Below are 19919 nucleotides of genomic sequence, written 5' to 3' on the forward strand. Positions count from 1 at the left end.
GGATATTCTTCAACATTTGAGGAAGATGTAGAGATTGACATCAAGGTTAAGACAATGTCAGCACCGTATTCATAGAAATGTAGGGCTAGAAGGCACCTTGAGAGGTCATCAAGTCCAGCCCCCTCCAATGATGGTGATTCCTCCCTTGCAGGGCCGGCTCTACGATTTTTGCTGCCCCAAGGAAAAAAATTTTGGGCCGGCCCCATTTTTTTTCCGTGCCCCCTGTCTCCGGCTCCGCCCCTTCCCAACCCCTTTCCCAAATCCCCGGCCCCGCCTCCTCCCCCAGGCGTGCCACATTCCCCTTCCCATTGCTTCCTGCGGCTCCCCCCCGCAACCCCCTCCCTAGCTCACCTATGCTCCGCCTGCTCCCCTGAACATGCCGCCGTGCCGCTTCCCCCCCCCCCAGGTGACGGAGAGGCAGTGCATTCAGGGGAGCAGGCGGAGCGGAGGTGAGCGAGGGTGGGGGGGGAGGGTAGGAAGTAAAGGGGGGGGTAGAAGAACCGCTCCCCGCCCCAGCTTGCCTCCGCTCCACCGCCGCCGCCGCCCGGCTTCTCCTCCCTCCCTCCCAGGCTTGCCGCGCGAACCAGCAAGCCTGGCAGGGAGGGGAGAGAAGCGGAGCGGGCGGAGGTGGAGCGGAGGCGAGCTGGGGCACATTTCTAGGGGCGGCATGGCCGGCGCCGGAACGCCGCCCCTAGAAATGTGCCACCCCAAGCACCTGCTTGTTTTGCTGGTGCCTAGAGCTGGCCCTGCTCACTGGGAAGCCTATTCCAGAGCTTAACTACACTTACAGTTAAAAAGTTTTTCCGAATATCTAAACTAAACCTCCTTTGCGGCAGATTAAGCCCCTATTGTAACCACAGACATGGATGGCTCGTGAACCTGTGGCTGGGGGAGGCTCGTCCCAGCCCCGCCTCTTCTGTCCGCTCTGGAACCCAGAGCCCCCCCCACCGCAGCCGCTGGGCTCCATCCCAGGCTGGCTGGTGCCCACAGCCCCGCCCAGCCCCGGAGCACCAGGAGGGAGAGTGCGTGGTGGCGCTGCTGCAGGCTCCCCAGCACTGGGAAGGCGGATGGCGTGGCCCCAGGCCCTGGAGCCCAGCGGCACTGCCGAAGCAGGGTCCTGGAGATGGAATGTGGGCGGGGTCATGCCTGATTGTTTGGGGAGGTACCGCCTCCCCCACCTGCTGCCCGTGACCACAGAGCACGAGCATGAGAGAGGCTCAGTCCTATACAAACATACAGGAGGAGACAATCCTTACCTTGAAGAGCTTCTAATCTAAATAGACAAGACAGTAACAGAGAAGCAATGTATAAGGAGAACATTAGAGACATTTCTCTTCCCCACTGACCGGGTGCTACAGCTGATCACACCATCATTCTTGCTCACCTCACAGAAATAGATTCTGGTTCAGCAGGAGTGCCGGCTTTAAAAAAGCCTATCTGATAGAGAAAGTATTGAAAGGTGGCTTCAGTGGCTTCAGTTCCTGCCCTGTGGAAGCTCCTGACACAGCTCTGGGCTGTTTCCATGGGTTGGGATCAGGGGCCAGCAGTTTCTACTGCACCCCTGCAGTGCTTGCTGGCAGCTTCTTTGCTCACCCGGTGAGAAGTATGGTTTCCACTGTGGATTTTTCTGCAGATGACAAGCTGGAATAGGGAGGTCAAACAAGCATGAGACAGAGGCCTTTCCAAGGAATACTGTGCTTTCTACAACAGACACATTATGTGGCTGTTGTGAGACAGACAGTGTATCACACCAAGCTCCAGTAAGGGAGTTCATATATTGTTAGTGAACATGACAAAAGCATTTTGGACAGCCCAGTGGCAGCTTCTTCATTGTCATGTGGAGGCTTGGATTGCATTTCCATCTACTTGTCTCACTTCCCCAGAACCCCATGCAGGCAGCAAATTCAGTCCCTGGGGAGAAGCAGGTGTTGTTCAGTAGCAATTCCTCTGCATGATTAAAGAAGCCACATTGACAGAGATGGTTGGAAGACCGGGGCGCAGCGGAAAAGAGAAAGAAGGCTGGGGAGAGGGATGCTAAGGGCTGCAAAGGGCTCTTGGGAGGGAAGAGTTCTAATTTAAGCAGAAAAAGTCCTGGGAAATCACCCACAATGCAATTACTCCAAAGCCTTTTATTTCTAGAGCAACTATGAGAGCCCAAAGCACTTTACCCAGAGCTCACCATGTAACCCACCATTGAAATACAGTGGCTTGCAGCCACCTTGGGCCAGCAACACTCTACTTCAATCTTTAGGCTTGGAAGTGACAAATAAATGCCGCAAGTGAAACTGCAGGGGAATTTAGATCTCAGGAACAAATGAGCATTAGCTGAGTGTTTGTGAGATAATTAGCCCCTTAGTCACTGTGCATGTATGCCCATGACCTAAGTTAGGATCCATGGACCAAATACTATCCTGCTGAAAACTCAAACTGAAATCACTAGAGCTTAATTTCCACCCAAAGACCTGATCCAATGGTCATTGAAATCAGTGGAAAGACTCCCACTGACTTTAATGGGGATTGGATCAGGCTCCAAGTGAATTGCTGCATTCCCAATGTCTAGAGATGTACAGCCTCAGTGAAAAGTGTTACAATGTTGCAAGTAATATTGTAGTTTATACTTGTTTTTAAACAAACTGGAGATACAGTTGTGTAAAAAAGATATATGCGGGATTGTAAGACATTTGGATTGCTGCTTAGACCTCTCCGTCCCTTTGAAATCTCTTTCCTTAATTAACTACGCTTTTTGCTAAGCATATACAAGGAGGTACTTTATTCTTCAATATACAATTGGTTGTATTTGATGAGTAATCCAGGTTAAACTTTCAATGGCCACTGGCAATTCATTAGGAAAGAGAAACAAAACAAACAATCAAAGAAACCATCTATAATACTTGGGGTTTGGGGAAAAATTCCTATTTGCAGTTTAGAGCATAGTTCTAGTCTGACTACTTATTAGGACCTGGAAAACAACAAGGAAGGAGACTTTGGAAAGAAAGATCAATGTAGCTCTGACAGCCAAGTTTAAGAATACTTGTTCAGCACTAAAGAGAAAAAGGCTGGATTAAAGTGGGAAAGAAAGAAGGGATCAATAGTTCCCATCTCAGAGAAAATGAGGATTACTGGACAAGTCCCTGATCTTAGCCTTCTGGTTGCTGTAACAATTTCTTACTCAGAAATCGATTGCCTCTCTGATCACATTTTTAATGCAGTTTTGTAAGGGTTTGGGTTTACATTTAAAAAGGACAAACAGAAAGGGATAGAAGTCAGAAAAGGCCACCAGTACTGAACCAGGGTTTGTGGATGCCTCCCAGTTCCCGGCAACACCCTGAGGAGAGAAGAGCATGGCGAATAATTTAGCCTGTGGGCTGCTTTTCAGATTAGTTTTGCCATTTTCCTTGATAGCAGGTAAGAAAATTTCCATTCATGTTTAAAGAGTAATGTATCACGATGGTACAAAAAGTGGGCAAAATTTACCTTTGATGTAATTCCATGGAGGACAGTAGATGTAGACCAGGGATGCAATTGGCCAAATTCATTTAAAATTCAACCAAAACCAGTATGAGAGCTAAAAGAAAGAAGTTTTAACAAGTTGGTTTTAGAGAACTGCATTTGGCTACAATTTGAACAAGAGATAGTATATAAAATACAACATTGCATTGGATAGAACATCACATACTTCAGATGGGAAGAATACTAGGCAGCCACCTATTTATAGTGTGGTATTATTCATTTACAGAAGATGGAAAACACATTACATTTTCCTGAACCTTGTATTCAAGTGCTATGGTGGTAAGTAATACACAAGGATGTATGTTTTGGGACATCTTGGAAGATGTTCTCCCTATTTTCCAAAATATCTTCCTGATGGATAATACTTTTAGAGAAAATTGTTTTGCAATGAAGGATCACTACCAAAATATCATGGCCCCCCTTTGAGGGCCCTCAGATTAAATCCTATTTTGCTCAGTTGATAGGTCTTCTTTTTTAGTGAAGGTCTGTTTAGTGTATTCTTCTAATGAAGGCCCTGATTATAAAATGTGAATTGATAAAATTGCACTATATTATTATAATTTAATTTATCCATTTATAATTTAATTTATCCTGCTGAGATCTTACTGTTTTTGTACAGCTACTATATCTCTTAAGTTTTAATCATATAACTCTATCCTGGCAAAAACGCATGGACAAAATATTTTCTTTCATTGTTCTACTCTACTAGTCAATTTCATACGCAGGTTTCAATTCAGATAGCTTTGTCTTTACCGCACCAGGCAAACCTGCTCTCCTAAGTTCATATTTTCTTATTGTGGCTTGATTTCTTATTGTTGTACACTTTTGTTTTGAAAAACACTTTGTATTTAATGTACTCAGTAATACTTTGCACTTACAGAGCGAGAGGCTACATTTAGGAAATTTAGCATATAATAATACAAGTTTATATTAGGGTTAACTGATCATAAAAATATATCAGCTAAAGATTAATTGCAGCTTTGTCCTACATCCTGTATAAGTAAACAATCCTTGAAAGTAGAAACCTGCAACTTCATTACTGTTTTCATAATATTTATTACATTTATTACATAAAATTGGTCTGGATTATACATTTCTTTGTATGGTTTATAATCTAGGTTTCTTTTCCAAATACAATGCTTGAAAGGTGAATTTCCACAGCAAAAATGCTTTGCCTTGCAAAGCTGGCCAATTTTTTGTTGTTTTTTAACTTGGTAATATTAGTTTTATAGCTGATTAAATGAAATGCATATTTTCAATGGTTTGCATGTGTTATTGAAAATTTACTTGAAATGGAGGATTGAGGTCAATATACATTTTAGAGTTTAGTGGTCCATTTCCCAACTCTTTCATAAGACCAGGATCCCTTTGATTTCAGTGCAAGCTGTTATAAGAAGTGCAGGATTATACTGTGTGTTTATAGACAGAGGGGTACATGGGAATAGTTATATCTCCTCCCCTCAAAAAAACCCTTCATTAAAATCAAGCATGCTTCAAGCGCATTTCTCATCTATATAATCACAACACAAAAATCTTAAAAATCCCTGGCAAAGGAAAAGTTTGCATCCAAACTACCCCAACTTTAGATTCACAACCACATACTCATCCATATTCCCTTCCTACATACCACCACAACATATTCCCTGCCAATACAAACCTATATCTATCCTCAGTTCATACATCTGATTACTTATGATTAAATCTTTATCCTAAGAGTGACTGCTGTAAGTGTGGTAAGGATAATCTTTTTCATACATTATAAAGACATTTAATCTGCACTATGACAACAGGCCACAACAGAGCCTTAATTACGGAATGGTACTGATTCATGTGATAATTCAAGTGATCATCACTTTGATTGTAGAGCATGTTTTATCACTTTCCAGAACTCTTCATAGTTACCATCGATACTTATATGGCTTCCATTAGCAAGCTATCTGAGCAACAAACAGCCTTTAATGTATTTATCCTCACAATACCCCTGTTAGGTAGGGCAGTGTTGTTATGCCCATTTTACAGATGAGGAATTAAAGCAGAGACTGAGTGAGTTGCTCCAGGTCACACAGGAAGTCTGTGGCAGAGTAAGGAACTTCTGAGACCAAGGCTAGTGTCCTAGCCACTTTTCCCCCGTGTTTGTCTCTTTACACTGTAAGCACTTTAGGAATGGGAGTGTATCTTGCTATATGTCTGCAGATATCCGCAGATATCCGCACCTAGGATATTATGGGTCCATTAAAATAGTAATAAAGAAGAAAAATGAATCTGAGAATGATTAACTGAAGAGATAACAAGGGGCAAAAAATAAAATCAAAGAAGCAAGAGGCAGAGCAAAATAACAGAATACATAATCATGGCTCTTGTACCAAAGAGTGGGGTAGTCTTATGGTGAGAAGTTAGAGGGAATGAGCGATATCTTTGAAGTAAAATATCTAAATTCCTCTACTGATCCAGTGTTAATGACACATACATTGATAGGCTTCGTTTTTATTCCAGTTTATGTCTCAAAGTCACATTTGATTATTTCACAGCGATATCGTTCAGATACAACGGGTTGTCTCTGGCCTATCTCATCTTTCTACTGCTTATTCCACTATTCCCCAAGCCTACAGCTGTCACAATGAAAGGTAGGTGACCGCCTTCAAGTTCTAGACTATCAATATTGTGTTAAAACAAATTAAATTAATTGAATAAGTAGATTCCACCTTGTAGAATTCTATAGAGGCACATTGTGCTATGTTCTTATTTACTTCCTTTATTTGATGTTTAAAGAGCGTAGCTGCAGTTGTATATCTTTCTATTTATTAGTCCTGGTGGATGGCCCCACTCATGGGCCTTGGGCTGGTGGATGTTTGGCCTTTCTGTGGGTGGAATTGTTTTTGTTCACAGTGCAGTTGGGAAGGGCAGGGAGCTGTTGCCCCATGCATTGTATCCATCTGATTTAGTCTGTTAGTTCTTAGGGCAGGGACCTTGGCTCGTCATGTTTTGTAGGATTCTTGGTGCACTATCGTAACAAAGCCAGCATTTTATTTTTCAGGAGACACACAGCAGTTGCTTAGAGCGATAAATTACACCAGCTTCACTTTCCTTATGATCCAAGTGGCGTTTCAGATTGCATTCTACTATCTGCCACCTAATGGTAAATTTCATTTCCACTGCAATAATTTATCCTATGGTAAAGAGCCCAAGGAATTCATCTAGGGGAGCAGAATGCCATCATTAGAGATGGGCCTGGATCCAATTACCCCTGAGCTATAAAGGTTTTGATTGATCTCAACTTCTCCTCTGATTGCATTTCTACTCTGGGCTGAAACAAACCCTGGGTCCAAATGTTGCAGTTCAGATACAGCTCTCATTGCTCCTAAAGGTGCCCCTAATGCATTTAAACGTGCTTCAATCCCACTGAAATCCCACAATTGCTAGTCCCTTTCGGAAATCTTGACCCACATGCTTTACAGGTGCAGACGAAGCATTTTGCTTGTGCAAATAATGCAAGCATGTTCTTTGGAAGTCTTTTGAAACTCCTTAAAAGTAAAATAGATTATATTCCTGTCACCCCAGTTTTGTTGCCGTATAAAGTGATCCATATCAATGAATCTTGTTTTGGGGTGTTATACTGCACTCACTGAAGACAATAGCAAAAGCCCTCCCTATTTTACTGTTCTGCATGTTATGCAGTATTTCCACCGTCTATAGATTTACTTTCCAGAAGGATGCAGGCAGGAAAGCAAGACGCAAGCCTATTGATGAGAATGAATGTTTGGGTTGGAAAACATTAGGGCAGTGGTTCCCAAGCTTGTTCTGCCACTTGTGCAGGGAAAGCCCCTGGTGCGCCAGGCCGGTTTGTTTACCTGCCGCATCCTCAGGTTTGGCCGATCGCGGCTCCCAGTGGCCGCGGTTCGCTGCTCCAGGCCAATGGGAGCTGCTGGAAGCGGCGCGGGCCGAGGGATGTACTGGCCGCCGCTTCCAGCAGCCCCCATTGACCTGGAGCAGTGAACTGCAGCCACAGGGAGCCGTGATTGGCCAAACCTGCGGATGCGGCAGGTAAACAAACTGGCCCGGCCCACCAGGGGCTTTCCCTGAACAAGCAGCAGAACAAGTTTGGGAACCACTGCATTAGGGAATCAGTTTATAAACAGGTCTCTTTGTTCTTTTCCGTTAGGCTATGGTTGGGAGGATGTGCTTGGTCATTTTGGAATTCTAAGGTAGGATATCAGTTGCATGTCTCTTCTTTTAAGATGTAGACACGAAAATTGAATGCTTAATAATAATATCACAGACTTGTTCAGGTCCGTAAGAAAGCACCAAATTATGCATGAGAACCCTAGTATTGCAGGGAATTACAATCCTTCTGCAAGCTATGTGAGCACATTTTGAAGGGGAGAATTAGTTCTTTAGGGTAGGGACCATCTCCTTATCACGTGTTTGTACAGTGCCTAGCAAGCAGAGGGCCTGACTCTGACTGGGGCCTTTAGGTCCTATTGTATTATACTTAAAAATAAGAGCAATATTATTTTAGTGGTTGATTTAGCAAGTATGGTCAATTAAATATACACTTAGATGTTGCAGATGGGATTGTCTGTTAATATTGGAGATCTCTCTTTTTTTGCTGATCTGAATGAGCTGTAAAAACCTTTCTATCCTATTGGTGTGGGGAAAAAAATCCATTGAATTTTCTTTACTGAGGTCTCCACTTTGCCAGGCTTGACGGTTTGCTCTGAAAAAAAATACACTACAAATTCTAACGCCATTTGAACCAGAGATGCAGACTAAATGAACTTGAAACATACACCACTGGAGCTGGTAATTTTGACCAAGTGTTCTATGGCTGACTTTTATAACAAAAAACAATAAAAAAAATGTAAATACAGAGTATCAACAACTCTTTTCTTAATGTTGCAAACGTTATAAGCTGGGTTTATAATAAAACCCTTAGTTTGCTCACGTTCTGCTAATAAAAGATCAAGAGATTTGAAGATTATATTTCTTCGTTTCAGCAGATGTTCAATGCCAATTGTGGAAAAAAAAAACATCTTAAAAAATTCTGCTCAGTATCTAAGTGTAATATTACCTACTATTTAATAATGTGGTATTGTACTCTGCTGTGGAATACTGAACTACAATAAAGCAAATTGCAATAGGATAACCAAGTGCACTTCATTCTTAGGTCCTTTTTTTAATGCACAGATGCATTTCTGGGATTAGTTTTCAGATTAATTATTACAGGAACATTTGGAAAAATTAGACTGTCATTTCTGAGCACTAGCCTCATGTTTCACTCATGTGCTTTCCACTCTGCAGGCTCAGCAAAGTTGATGCTGGAAATGTCATCCGCCTGCTGGTTCCTGACATTGGAATGTTTTTCACTGGCTTCATGGTTATAAGGCTTTGTAAAAAACAGGTGAAACCTCATATTCCCAAAATGCAGCTTCATTCTGAAGACCAGGAGCAGGATGATGATGAGGAGGATGAGGAGGTGGTGGTGGTATGTTCAGCATCCTCTTACATGAATTAAGAGACTTCAACAGGCTAAACCATTGGACATTGGGGCAAAATGAATTGGGCTGTGTGTGTGGGAGCTACATGGGCACTGGATTACATTCACTTATAGAAACAAAACCCGATGACTGCTCCATAGTGGGCCCGCTATGCAGGGAACTAAAGAAACAATTCCACTCCCTAAGCCAGTGGAGTGAGTCCTGCCTTATGTACACAGACATGAGAGTTGCTTTCTCCCTATTCATGACTGTCTGTCTAGCCTGATGAGATCACAGGAACAAGCGCTCACACCTCAGACTGTATGGTTTCAGTGAAGTATTTAGGGACTCAAACGTGCCATGGCCATTATGTTTTTCAGTAGCCTTTTGTGCCTAATGCTGCACTGCAGCATATCCATGCTGTAAACCATAGTCCTGGGATCTGTCTGGCAACACTTGGTTTTCATGCTCGGATCTTGCTTAGACATTCTTGTTTCCACAGGACTATGAAACGGAAGAAGGAGACAGTGATGAGGAAGAGACCAACTGTTTATCTGAAGAGGATTTGGGAAAAGAGGCAGGTGACCGAAAACCAGGTTTCATTCAGAAAGTCACTACGTTCCTAGCAGGCTTGAAAATCATATTTGAAGCCATCCTGACAAGTGCTGGAAAGGTGGTAGCAACTCTTCTATTAGGCTTAGCAGGTAAGAATGTTAAAGCAGGAGGTTAAAAGGAAGTAAGAGTCTTCGTCCCGTAAACAAAGCATGAAAAAACAAGACAAGCAGCTAGAAGCAATCCTTTTCATCTCCATTGCTTGTTATTTGCTGTTGCCCAGTTATTTTTTTGTTTGATCTATGCATTGTTGTGTTGTTGTCAGCCTTTATTGTCATAGGTTATTGTTGCAAAATTGCAATCACTTATAGGGCAGAATTTCCTTTTCAGAGCTGCAGGGAGACCTTTACACAGCTGTTCATTGGAGGTTGGAGAGGGGAATTTGTCTGCAATGGGCAAGTTCCTTGGCCCACTGAAAACTGTGAGGGTCTCATTTTCTTTTCTAGTTAGTTAAGATGGTTGAAGGCATCACCTGAGACTGTGTTCTGCGTGCTTAATATTTATTCATATGGAAATTAATAAATGGCACTTTCACAGTGGCTTCTCTTACTAGTTGGGGTCACCGTCCATCAATTGAGGAGCCACTTTGGCCTGATCTGTGTATCCTGTTTGCTGTGGAACAGAAGCCCTTTCATGGCCTGTTTTTCCCCCCTAGGTATAATTTTGCCTTCTGTGACTTCTGCAGTCTACTTTTTCACCTTTCTCGGCTTGTGCTCCTGGTGGGCTTGTCATCGTCCCATTACTATGGTCACCTTCAGCAGTTTGTGTGTGATGATGGCTATATTCAGTGCAGGTCACCTTGCTGCCCTTTACCTGTACCAGTTGCCATATTTTCAGGACCTGGTTCCTCCTGATGACATTTATGCCAGGTAAAGATGTCAGCTTCCATACAGAAAAGGATAGGGTTAATACTTTAAAATAAACTGCTCTAAAGGCAGAATTGAAATATATACGAAAGATCCTAAGTTGACCCAATGAGGCAGTATAAAAACAAGTAACATATCAACATTTCCCAAGGAGAGAGATCTGTAGGGAACATTTTTTCTTTTAAGCTTTTAGGACTTCAGTTACTTTGCTGTTGCCTAGTACCTTTTATCGGAGGAGTTCATAGCAATTTATAAACATTAACTAAGCCACAAGTTTTCTGTGTTTTATCATCATCATCATCTCCATTTTATAAGTGGAGGAGTTGAGGCTAAATAACTTCCCCAAAGTCACACAGGAAAACTGTGGCAGGAGAATAGAATGTAATCCAGAAAAATCCTGGCCCAATTGAAGTCAATGGGAGTTTTGCTGTTGACCTCATTGGGCTAGGAGGTCACTTGAGGACTCATGCCCAGTTGCCTTCTCTAACCACTAGGGTGCATCAGGAATTTGTCATTGTCTCTTTAATAATTACTCTCAGTTGCAAATAAAGGCAGTTTGACAGAACAATAAAAATGAGGATGATCAATGAGATCTTATTTTTAGTAGTAAAGTATTTAGTATTATTTGACATTATTCTTAAAAATTCTAAATAATAAAACAGCAATAGTAAAAATTATAGAACACAACCAGTGCTAGCACTGTCTCCAACTTTTGTTTCTCCAGGCTCCTGGGGATGGTGGCGCTTATCAAGACAAACACCACAGAAATCTGGAAGCTGCAGATTCATTCTGGATTAAGCTGGCCTGTGTTTTTAAATCCTCTTTTGCTGTTTGTATTGTATTATTCACTGGTCATGTTGCTACAGCAGTGGGCTCTGAGTCCTAAGGTAATGCATGGGTCAAAGTGCAGAATGGACAGGACAGATCACAAATGGCACCATAATTAAATACAGCCACATTCAAGAGAGAAATCAAGAAAAAAAATCTGTCTTTCCATATGATTTCTCCATTCCCCCCCTGGAATTTATGAGGGAGGCCTGGCAAGAAGTTCTTTAAATATTCATCCCTCTTGTCCTGTGCACTGCACAAATGTGAAAATAGGCCATGCCTGCTGTACCAGTTCCCACCTGGATCATGTCCATGGAATATAATAAGGATGATGGCCAGTAACAGTGCAGTAACAATTGCATTGGATGGCATGTACTGCGTCCAGAGGTGGTGTGACATCTGTGTGTTATATTTCCTTTAATACAGGAATGTGAAGAGGGCATCCAGTCACCACCAGAAGAGCAGAGTAAGTTGGATGTGGACACCATGCTCTGGATGGCAAAGAATGAGAAGAAAAAGGTAATGGCTATCTTAAGAAGGTTTCTGCAACTGTTACAGGGGATATTAATGGTTCAGAATAGGCCCATCATTTAGGTTTTGTACAAAGGGCCAACATTTTCACCAGTGAATGCCTAAAGGTAGGCCCTTAAATCCATAATTAGACACCTCAGTAAGTGGCTGGATTGCCGAGACTGCTGAGCATCTAAGAACTCCCATAGACACCACATTGGGTGCAGTCACTTCGCTTCACTGTTTTCTTTGTGCACTCTGGAAACCAGCTGTGACATTTACAGGGCTAGCTGCATCTCTGTCTCCTTTCTGGTCTCCGAGTACACTCCTTCAGGTGTCAGGCCTTGTGCCTTTTCCTGCCCCAGCGTGGACTATTGCAATTCTTCCACTCTTAGGCTGGGCCCTGGGATTCAGTACCCTATGTATCAACTGGTCTTACATAGTTACATGAAATCTTACTGAATTTGGGCCCCTGCAGTTCTTCCCTTTGGGAGTCTGACTAGTGGTGAACACTGTGCTCAGACAGCCTTCTGAAAACTACATATTGTTTATTCTAACAGTAGGAACAAGGGATTTTAACCAACCAAACAGTCCACATTCATCTCTTACTTAAAAATGTATCATCTCCCAATATGGTAATCTATGCAGGTGTAACTTCTTCAGATACCTCACTGTGCCTCCATCTTAGTCTGGTTCTCCCAAACCGCCTCCCACTTTTGACCTCCTATGTTTGCAGGACTTTTCCTGTCCTGGCTTTTTCTCTTAAAAACTCTCAGGTGTTTGCTGCGAAGTGGCTTATCTTGAGCCATTCTTTCCCTTCTTGCTTGTTTACCCACTGCCAGTCTCCTGTTAGTCCCCAGTATAGTCATACAATAAACATCCCAATAGCCAGGTCAACAGACAGTATTCATCAATTACAGAGTAGCTCCAAATCTGTCACACCAGCATCCTAGACTAATGCATGGCACAGTGTCTGTAGAAAAGCAAGGCAGGAGAGACACTATTCTATTTCCTTTTCTAGGTGGCATATTTTTCAAATGGAAGCTGGCAGGACACGCCCCTTTTACAGTGTGAACATGGCAGGAGCCTCACAGCCAGTGCGGACACCAGTGAAGGACACAGCGCTCCTCTCTCAGGTACTGTACATCTCAAAGTGATGTTTGAATCATTGCATGAAAAAGCATGACACACAAACCATGAAGTGTAGTAGGCATCTATCACCTTGGAAAGCAGGCAGCACCAAGAAGACTAGGAAAGAAAGAATTTGATTTCATTCTGCATTTGTCATACTCACAGCATCTCCCAGTACATTTTTCTGATCGAGGTTATACAGGTAGACCAGGCTCCTCCTTCTACAGCTGGCTCTGTCACTGCCATCTTGGAAAACAGGCTAATTTTTGAATGAGGTGTGGAATGCAGCATCCTCGGTGAGTGAGGCCAAGGAATCTTGTGCATTAGATGATACCTGCAGCAAGGCAAAAGCTGCAGGTAAATGAGTTTGCATTACGGGGAGTTATATTTGCACATGTAAAGCAAGAATTTATCTCCATGCATTTAATATTGATTATTTCGGAGGTATATTTTCTACACAGTATCTGTGGAGGTATGGTCAACTCCTTCCAGAGTTCAGCGGAGTTGCACGCATACTTCCTTAAGTGCAGTCACAAAACACACACCCCTAAGACAAGACTTCTAAAGGATACAGAATACCATCAATTCTCAAAATAAGGGCTCAGCTGTGTACTAGAGACCCTTCAATCACCTTATCTATACACTTTACATTTCTTACAGAGGATAGCACCTGCCCTGAAAATGCAGACGCTGATGGGGATGGGACTAGCAGTATGGCAGTACTGGGGCAGTTCATTATGAATCAAAGTTATGTCAGTGCACTGATTGCCATGATGGTAAGATATGGAGTTGATGGAACTCTTTTTTGTGCCTTCGTGTCATTTTCTGTTTTCCATTTGCCTTTCTAAAGAGCTTGTTATAGCGTGGAATACATTCATTGGTGCGGGGAGGAAAACATTGTAGAGTGTCTCTAAACCTTGTAGAGACGGATTCACTGCTTTCTTCTAGGGCAAGGCTTCATATTCTGCACTACTTTCATGAAGCCCAACAAAATTCTGCATATATTGTGCATGTGGAATGTGTTGTAGAATCAGGAATGGTGAATAGATCAGCACTGCCCATTGCAGAGTAAAATGTTAGTAAGGAGTAATACAGCAATGACTGGATTCTGATCTGCTACATAGTAAATCCACAGCAAATTCACTTTCAGAGCAAGCTCTGAGAATATTCTCCCCTTGCCATTGCAATGAAGAACACAAATAGAAAATGCATATCTGGTCATAAGAAATCCTATCTACTCTGATTTTGTAATGGGCAGTGCACTTTGGGCTAAATTTTCAGCTAATCTCAAACTGGCCTACCGTTTTGTGTCCACCTTTGCACAGATGAGCGCATGTACCTGTGTTACACGCAGAGAACCTGCACCTGGGTGTAAATCAGGCTGCTGGTTGTCCAGCTGCATGATAGCGGGACATGAAATAGAAATACGTTCACTTTTGTGGCCACAGGTGCATGTGCCAAAGTGGAGTGCAAAATTAAAGACTAAGGCTGGTAATATGCCTCTTGCTTTTCAGCTGTCCCTGATTTTGGCTTCATTAAGATTTAAACAGCAGCATTCTTTCACTTAGATGTATCTGTTTGCAGGTTTGGAGCATCACCCACAACAGCTGGCTGACTTTTGTTCTGCTGATTTGGTCTTGTATCATTTGGATGGTTCGTGACCGGCGTCGTTATGCCATGCGTAGCTCTCCGTTCCTTGCCATCTATGGGAATATCCTGGTGATCCTCAATTTCTTTGTAGGGTTCAATATTTCACAAGAAGAACTGTTTCCTGAAATTCCAACCTCCGTGCTCATTGACTTTGATTTAAAACCATATTCTTTCCCATGTGTGCATCTTGGTGTTAAGGTACAGACTTGGTGTTTTCTCATTTAATTGCAATGCTAGTAATGCAGACATAGGAAAGAACCAAGAAAATACATATTTATAAGTTGCGCCTCCATTTTGGGAGAAAAAAATTGAGATCGTGATCAGGGACCAAATGAGAAAGACTCACAGACTCGATAGAGATAGTCACAAGAGATTTACACAGTGTGGTCATCATGTACTTATCAAACCCAATTAATTTCTTTGAAAGAATGGTAGTGAAAGCAGAAAGGGCCTGATGAAGTTGGCTTAATTTGCTTGGACTTTTATGAGGCTTTGATTCAGCACAGTGTGCCTGGTTACCAAGAGGTGGGTCTGAGCCACAAAATTTGGAACCAGATATATATCTGAAGTTGCTGAAAGGTTCAGGGTGTTCAGATTTGGGTTTCGGTCTCAGTGCATTATACAGATTGAGGCCAGCTGCAAAATTCAGATCTGGGTCCAAACTCTCCCAGAGTTCAGGGGTTTGATCCAGGCTCATCTCTAGCCTGTGGAGATTGGTTAATACTCAGTTGGTTAAAAATGGACTTTGTAAGAGAGGCCAAGAAGTGGAGGCAAGAAGTGGTGGCAAATAGTTAAGATCAAGTATGTGTAAGAGAAAATGAAGGTGAACCAGAATCCCTATGAATTAATAAATCCTCACAGGGAGGTTTTATTTTCTCTTTATATACTTCACCTCAGGACTTGTGTAGTTTTTATACCAGAGTTGGGGAGGAAGAACATTTGGGATGGTGTCACAGAAGCCACATTTTGCCTTCTGCCTAAGCCAAACTCATTAAGCTGGCAACAAATGAAGCAACAATGTTATCACTAAAAAAGTTGGTTTGCAAATGATTGTTCTCAGTTTGTACTGCAGTAGTGCCTGGGATCAACCCCACTGTGCTAGGTGCTATACAAACACATAATAAAAGATAAGTGCGACCCCTAAGACCTTGCAACCTAGACTCTGCTCCTTAGTTATAATTTAAACATATGTAAAATCTAAGCACTAGACCAGCTTTTTCTTTTTCCCACTGTGCTACTAATTTTTCCACTTCATTGGGACAGAGAATAGGAATCTATATTCCTAGGGAGAGGAGTTATTTGCATTTCTATGTGGGTTCTTTCCATGAAAAAGTAAGGCACAAATGTGGTTTCATTGCAGATCTTTTATGCATTCACGTTCTGGCTATTGCTAAGGCAGCATATGATCAAAAGACATATGGAGGAGAAGCAAGAAACTCTCACAGAAGTGACAGTGGATGCGAATGGTAAGAAAATGTAACACTATATCATCGGACCACCCTGATACTCCATCTGACTGTTGTGGTTCTAGCTCCCCATCACCGTTGTTCCTATGAGTCACCATTGTGGGGGAGGGATAGCTCAGTGGTTTGAGCATTGGCCTGCAAAACCCAGGGTTATGAGTTCAATCCTTGAGGAGGCCATTTAGGGATCTAGGGCAAAAATTGGGGATTGGTCCTGCTTTGAGCAGGGGGTTGGACTAGATGACCTCCTGAGGTCTCTTCCAACCCTGATGGTCTATGATTCCATATAGAAGATGCCAAATCTCTTGATGTATTAGGTCATTTAACAAGCCCAGGAAGCCATTGCAATATTATTACTATATTAGCAATACATTATATTGCTATATTATTTATTTGTCTTACTTTAGCATCTTTGCTTACTTTAGCCCCAGTCCTGGGCCAGAACCCCACTGTGTGAGGTGCTGTACAAACACAGAACAAAAAAGTTGGTCCCTGCCCCAAAAATCTAAGTATATGACACAGTTGCAATCTAATCTGTGACATAGTTTAACATGGGACATTAAACACATTAGGATCAATATTTGCTAGCCTAGGAATGTAGAATGTTAATAAAGGTATTAGAATGTTACAGTAACCAAGCACATCCTAGTGTCACACCTGACAGATTTGCATTGCTCTTTTTACAGAAAGGGAAATCCCGCACAATCCTCTGCTGGAAATATTTGGCTCTCTGATTAAAGGAATGCTGGTTAAATACTGGATCTATTTCTGCGCTGCCATGTTTTTCATTGTCAGTTTCAATGGCAAAGTAGTGGTCTACAAGATTCTGTACATTATGCTCTTTCTGTTCTGTGTAGCTTTATATCAGGTAAGCAAACTGGAATTTAAAGTTCTCACACTCTCCACTTTGTTTCCTGCAGGGCAGATCCACAGCTGGTGTAAATTGTCATAGCTCGATTGACTTCAATGCAGCTCTGACAATTTGCACCAGCTATGGATTTGCCCTTTTGTATCCTGCTTTGCCTACAGTATGATTATCTTGATATATATATATAGCTACTGTATATAGCTACTGGCCTATATTTTGTCCTTAGTCTATGAAGCTTCTCATTTGCTATGGCTACCATTCAATTTGAATTGAAATGACTGTCTCAAATAGAATATAGATATCCAAGCTGCTCATTTTGTTGGGAAACCTTTGAGACACACACACACTTTGTCAAATGTTCCAGACTCATCAATAGGAGTTCTCAGTTTAGCATTTTGGATAGGAGAGGGGATTTGACCTAGATGCTGTCAGCGGGCTGTCTTCAGTTTACTTAACAAACCGAGGTTCATCTAACCTGAAATGCATTTGGTTTCAGGTTCACTATGAGTGGTGGAGACGAATTCTGAAGTATTTTTGGCTCACTGTTGTCTCTTATTCAATGGTGGTCCTCATTGTTGTGTACGCCTACCAATTCAAAACCATTTCTGGGTTCTTGCTCCTGACTTTGGGACTGTCAGAGGAGGGGTAAGGACTCAAATTATATTTTAAAGAAATGAAACAATATTATCCTCCTGGAAATCCTATTTCACTCATTTTATCTAGGAATCTATATTATTTATATGTATTATGGTAGCACTTTGAGGCATCAACCCTAGATTAGGGCCCACTGTGCTAGGTAGTATACAAACATATCAAGCAACAGTCCCTACCCCAAAGACCTTACAGTCTAATAGACAACACAGAGATTATAGACCAGACTGTGATATGCTCACTCACCCTGAATAGTGTCCTATACCACAAATAGTGCTACTGACATTAATGGAACTTTGCCAATGAGGATCTGCCTCAGAATCTGCTCACCTGCATTAAGCATGATGATGACCATGATGGGGAATAAATGAACATTTATTGGCCCATCCAAAAATTATTCACCCCAGGTACGATGAGAGGAGGAATTTTTCAAGGCTGAAGGAATCACTTTCACAGTGTAGACTGGTTATTCAGGTACCCTTACTCCAAATGCCCCCTGACTCCATAAGGATAGCTACTGATTTCAGTGGAACTCAAAGTAAGTGTGAGTCACACAGCATGAGTAAAGATATCAGTATCTGGCTCTTGGATCACCCGACACACTATGTGTCCCCCACCCCAACAGTTACATGAAGCCACTAAAATCCATTGCTAATAGTAGCTGGTTCTTATCTCTCCATCATCAGGTATAGCTGCTGCCTTAGATTCCCTTCAGGATCAGTACCCGATGGGTGTGGACATTTTAGCCCTTTAGCCAAACTTACAAGGCCACCCCTTGCAGGATATCCAAAGTCCCAAGTAAACAACTGGGCAGCCTGACCACAAGAATTCACTATACACACTGCCTCCTCATTGGGTTTCTTCACCCAGGCATTTCCACCCTAGAGGCTGATGTAAAAGAGCCATAAACAAAGAAAAGAAGGCCCAAAATACACAGTCCCTGGGTGGATCCTTGGCTACTTGATCACAGGCTCCCTCTGCTGAAGTGGGGAATGTGGGGCTTCCTTCCTTCCCCTCCCCCCTCCTCAGCAGGAAGACACAACTCTGGTCACTTCACCCAGGAGAAGAAAACTCTAGGCAAAGCCCTAAAAAACTCCTTTGCCAAAGGTTTTCATCTTTACCCAGCCCCAAGACCTTTCTCAGATACCTTTGCTCAGTTCCTAGGTCTGTCCTGGAGAAATCCACCAGCAGCTACCACTCTTCTCAAAACCTCTCTGGGATGAGGGACAAAAGGGTCTATAAACCAGGTCCTCTTTTCCAGCATGCCCTGCAGGCCAGTAGACCTGTTTTTAAAGAGCTCATACACACTGTTACACTGATCACCATTCAATCATAATTCCCACCCCATCACTCCTTTATAGCGCAATTAAATTACAACCTCCCTTATCACATCCTGTGAGCCCATCCCATCCCCAATAGCCTGATTCCAAAGCCTATGGAAAGACTCCCTTTGACTTCAGCAAGCTTTGGATCAGTGCCTAAAAGCCTGTTAAGGTTAGTAAGTATGTGCCTGGAATGTCAGTAAATTTGAGCTATGTTGTATTAGTTAATGATTGTCGCCACACTGAGGTGCATGGATGAAAGGACTAGTATGGGTCCAGTCCTACAAGGTGCTAAGTGCCTCCTCTGATTTCAGTGTGAGCTGGGTACCTCAGCACTTCCCTTGATAAAGCCCAATAAATTCACAGCATTATTATGAGATTAATAGTGCAGTGAGGATGTGTTACCCTATTTCCTTTATGGGAACGTACAACAGCTCCCGGTGGTTTCTGTATTTTCAATGATGTGGCTAAGGCAGGAGGATGTAGGGTATAACCCAAACAAACCACAGTGGGTGACTTGCTGAAATATAAACCCCAGGCTTGCTTGAGGGACTCATCTTTTTTTCTTTGGGGAACTATTGCTGATGTTAGCTTGAAAATATTGTAGCCAGCTTTTCTGGAAAGACTCTGTACTTTGTTTAGTTAAATAGTTTGAGGGTTTTCACAGTAACTGTAGCCACATAGTGGTAGATTTTCTAAGATCAATGGAGTTTATTCCCCCACACAAAGTTGGACTTGGATCTTTCCTGAGGTTAGAGAAAGAGAGAGACAGCAGGAAAGAAATTTGGGAATAACATTCTGTGCTCGAAAAAGACAACAGGGTTCTTTATGTGAACTCAAGATAATCTCTGTAGATGAAGTGTAGTGAATAGCCCCTGCCGTTACTTCAGAATCCAGGACAGGATTTAGGGAGACCATGACTGGTAGCACAAGGCTCCATCAGTCTTCTGGAATCTTGAGATCTAGAGAGAACTATATGGTCTCTCTGCATCCAGAAAGCCTCAATGAAGAATCTCCTTGATGCTCATTAAAAC

The 19919-nt window shown here is 42.5% G+C and overlaps 1 protein-coding gene across 1 annotated transcript in view; it reads left to right on the top strand.

Annotated features, from left to right (window-relative positions):
- The first annotated feature begins 11316 nt into the window (after window positions 1-11316).
- LOC141997650 (piezo-type mechanosensitive ion channel component 2-like) overlaps window positions 11317-19919 on the top strand; it is a 57431-nt gene continuing 48828 nt past the window's right edge. Inside the window, exons 1-6 of the mRNA XM_074970075.1 lie at window positions 11317-11349; window positions 11717-11809; window positions 14516-14779; window positions 15942-16047; window positions 16731-16912; window positions 17409-17557. Coding sequence (XP_074826176.1) covers window positions 11317-11349; window positions 11717-11809; window positions 14516-14779; window positions 15942-16047; window positions 16731-16912; window positions 17409-17557 — 827 coding nt within the window. The remainder of the gene's footprint in view (window positions 11350-11716; window positions 11810-14515; window positions 14780-15941; window positions 16048-16730; window positions 16913-17408; window positions 17558-19919) is intronic.

Source organism: Natator depressus, chromosome 13, assembly GCF_965152275.1.
Source record: "Natator depressus isolate rNatDep1 chromosome 13, rNatDep2.hap1, whole genome shotgun sequence".
Taxonomy (NCBI): domain Eukaryota; kingdom Metazoa; phylum Chordata; order Testudines; family Cheloniidae; genus Natator; species Natator depressus.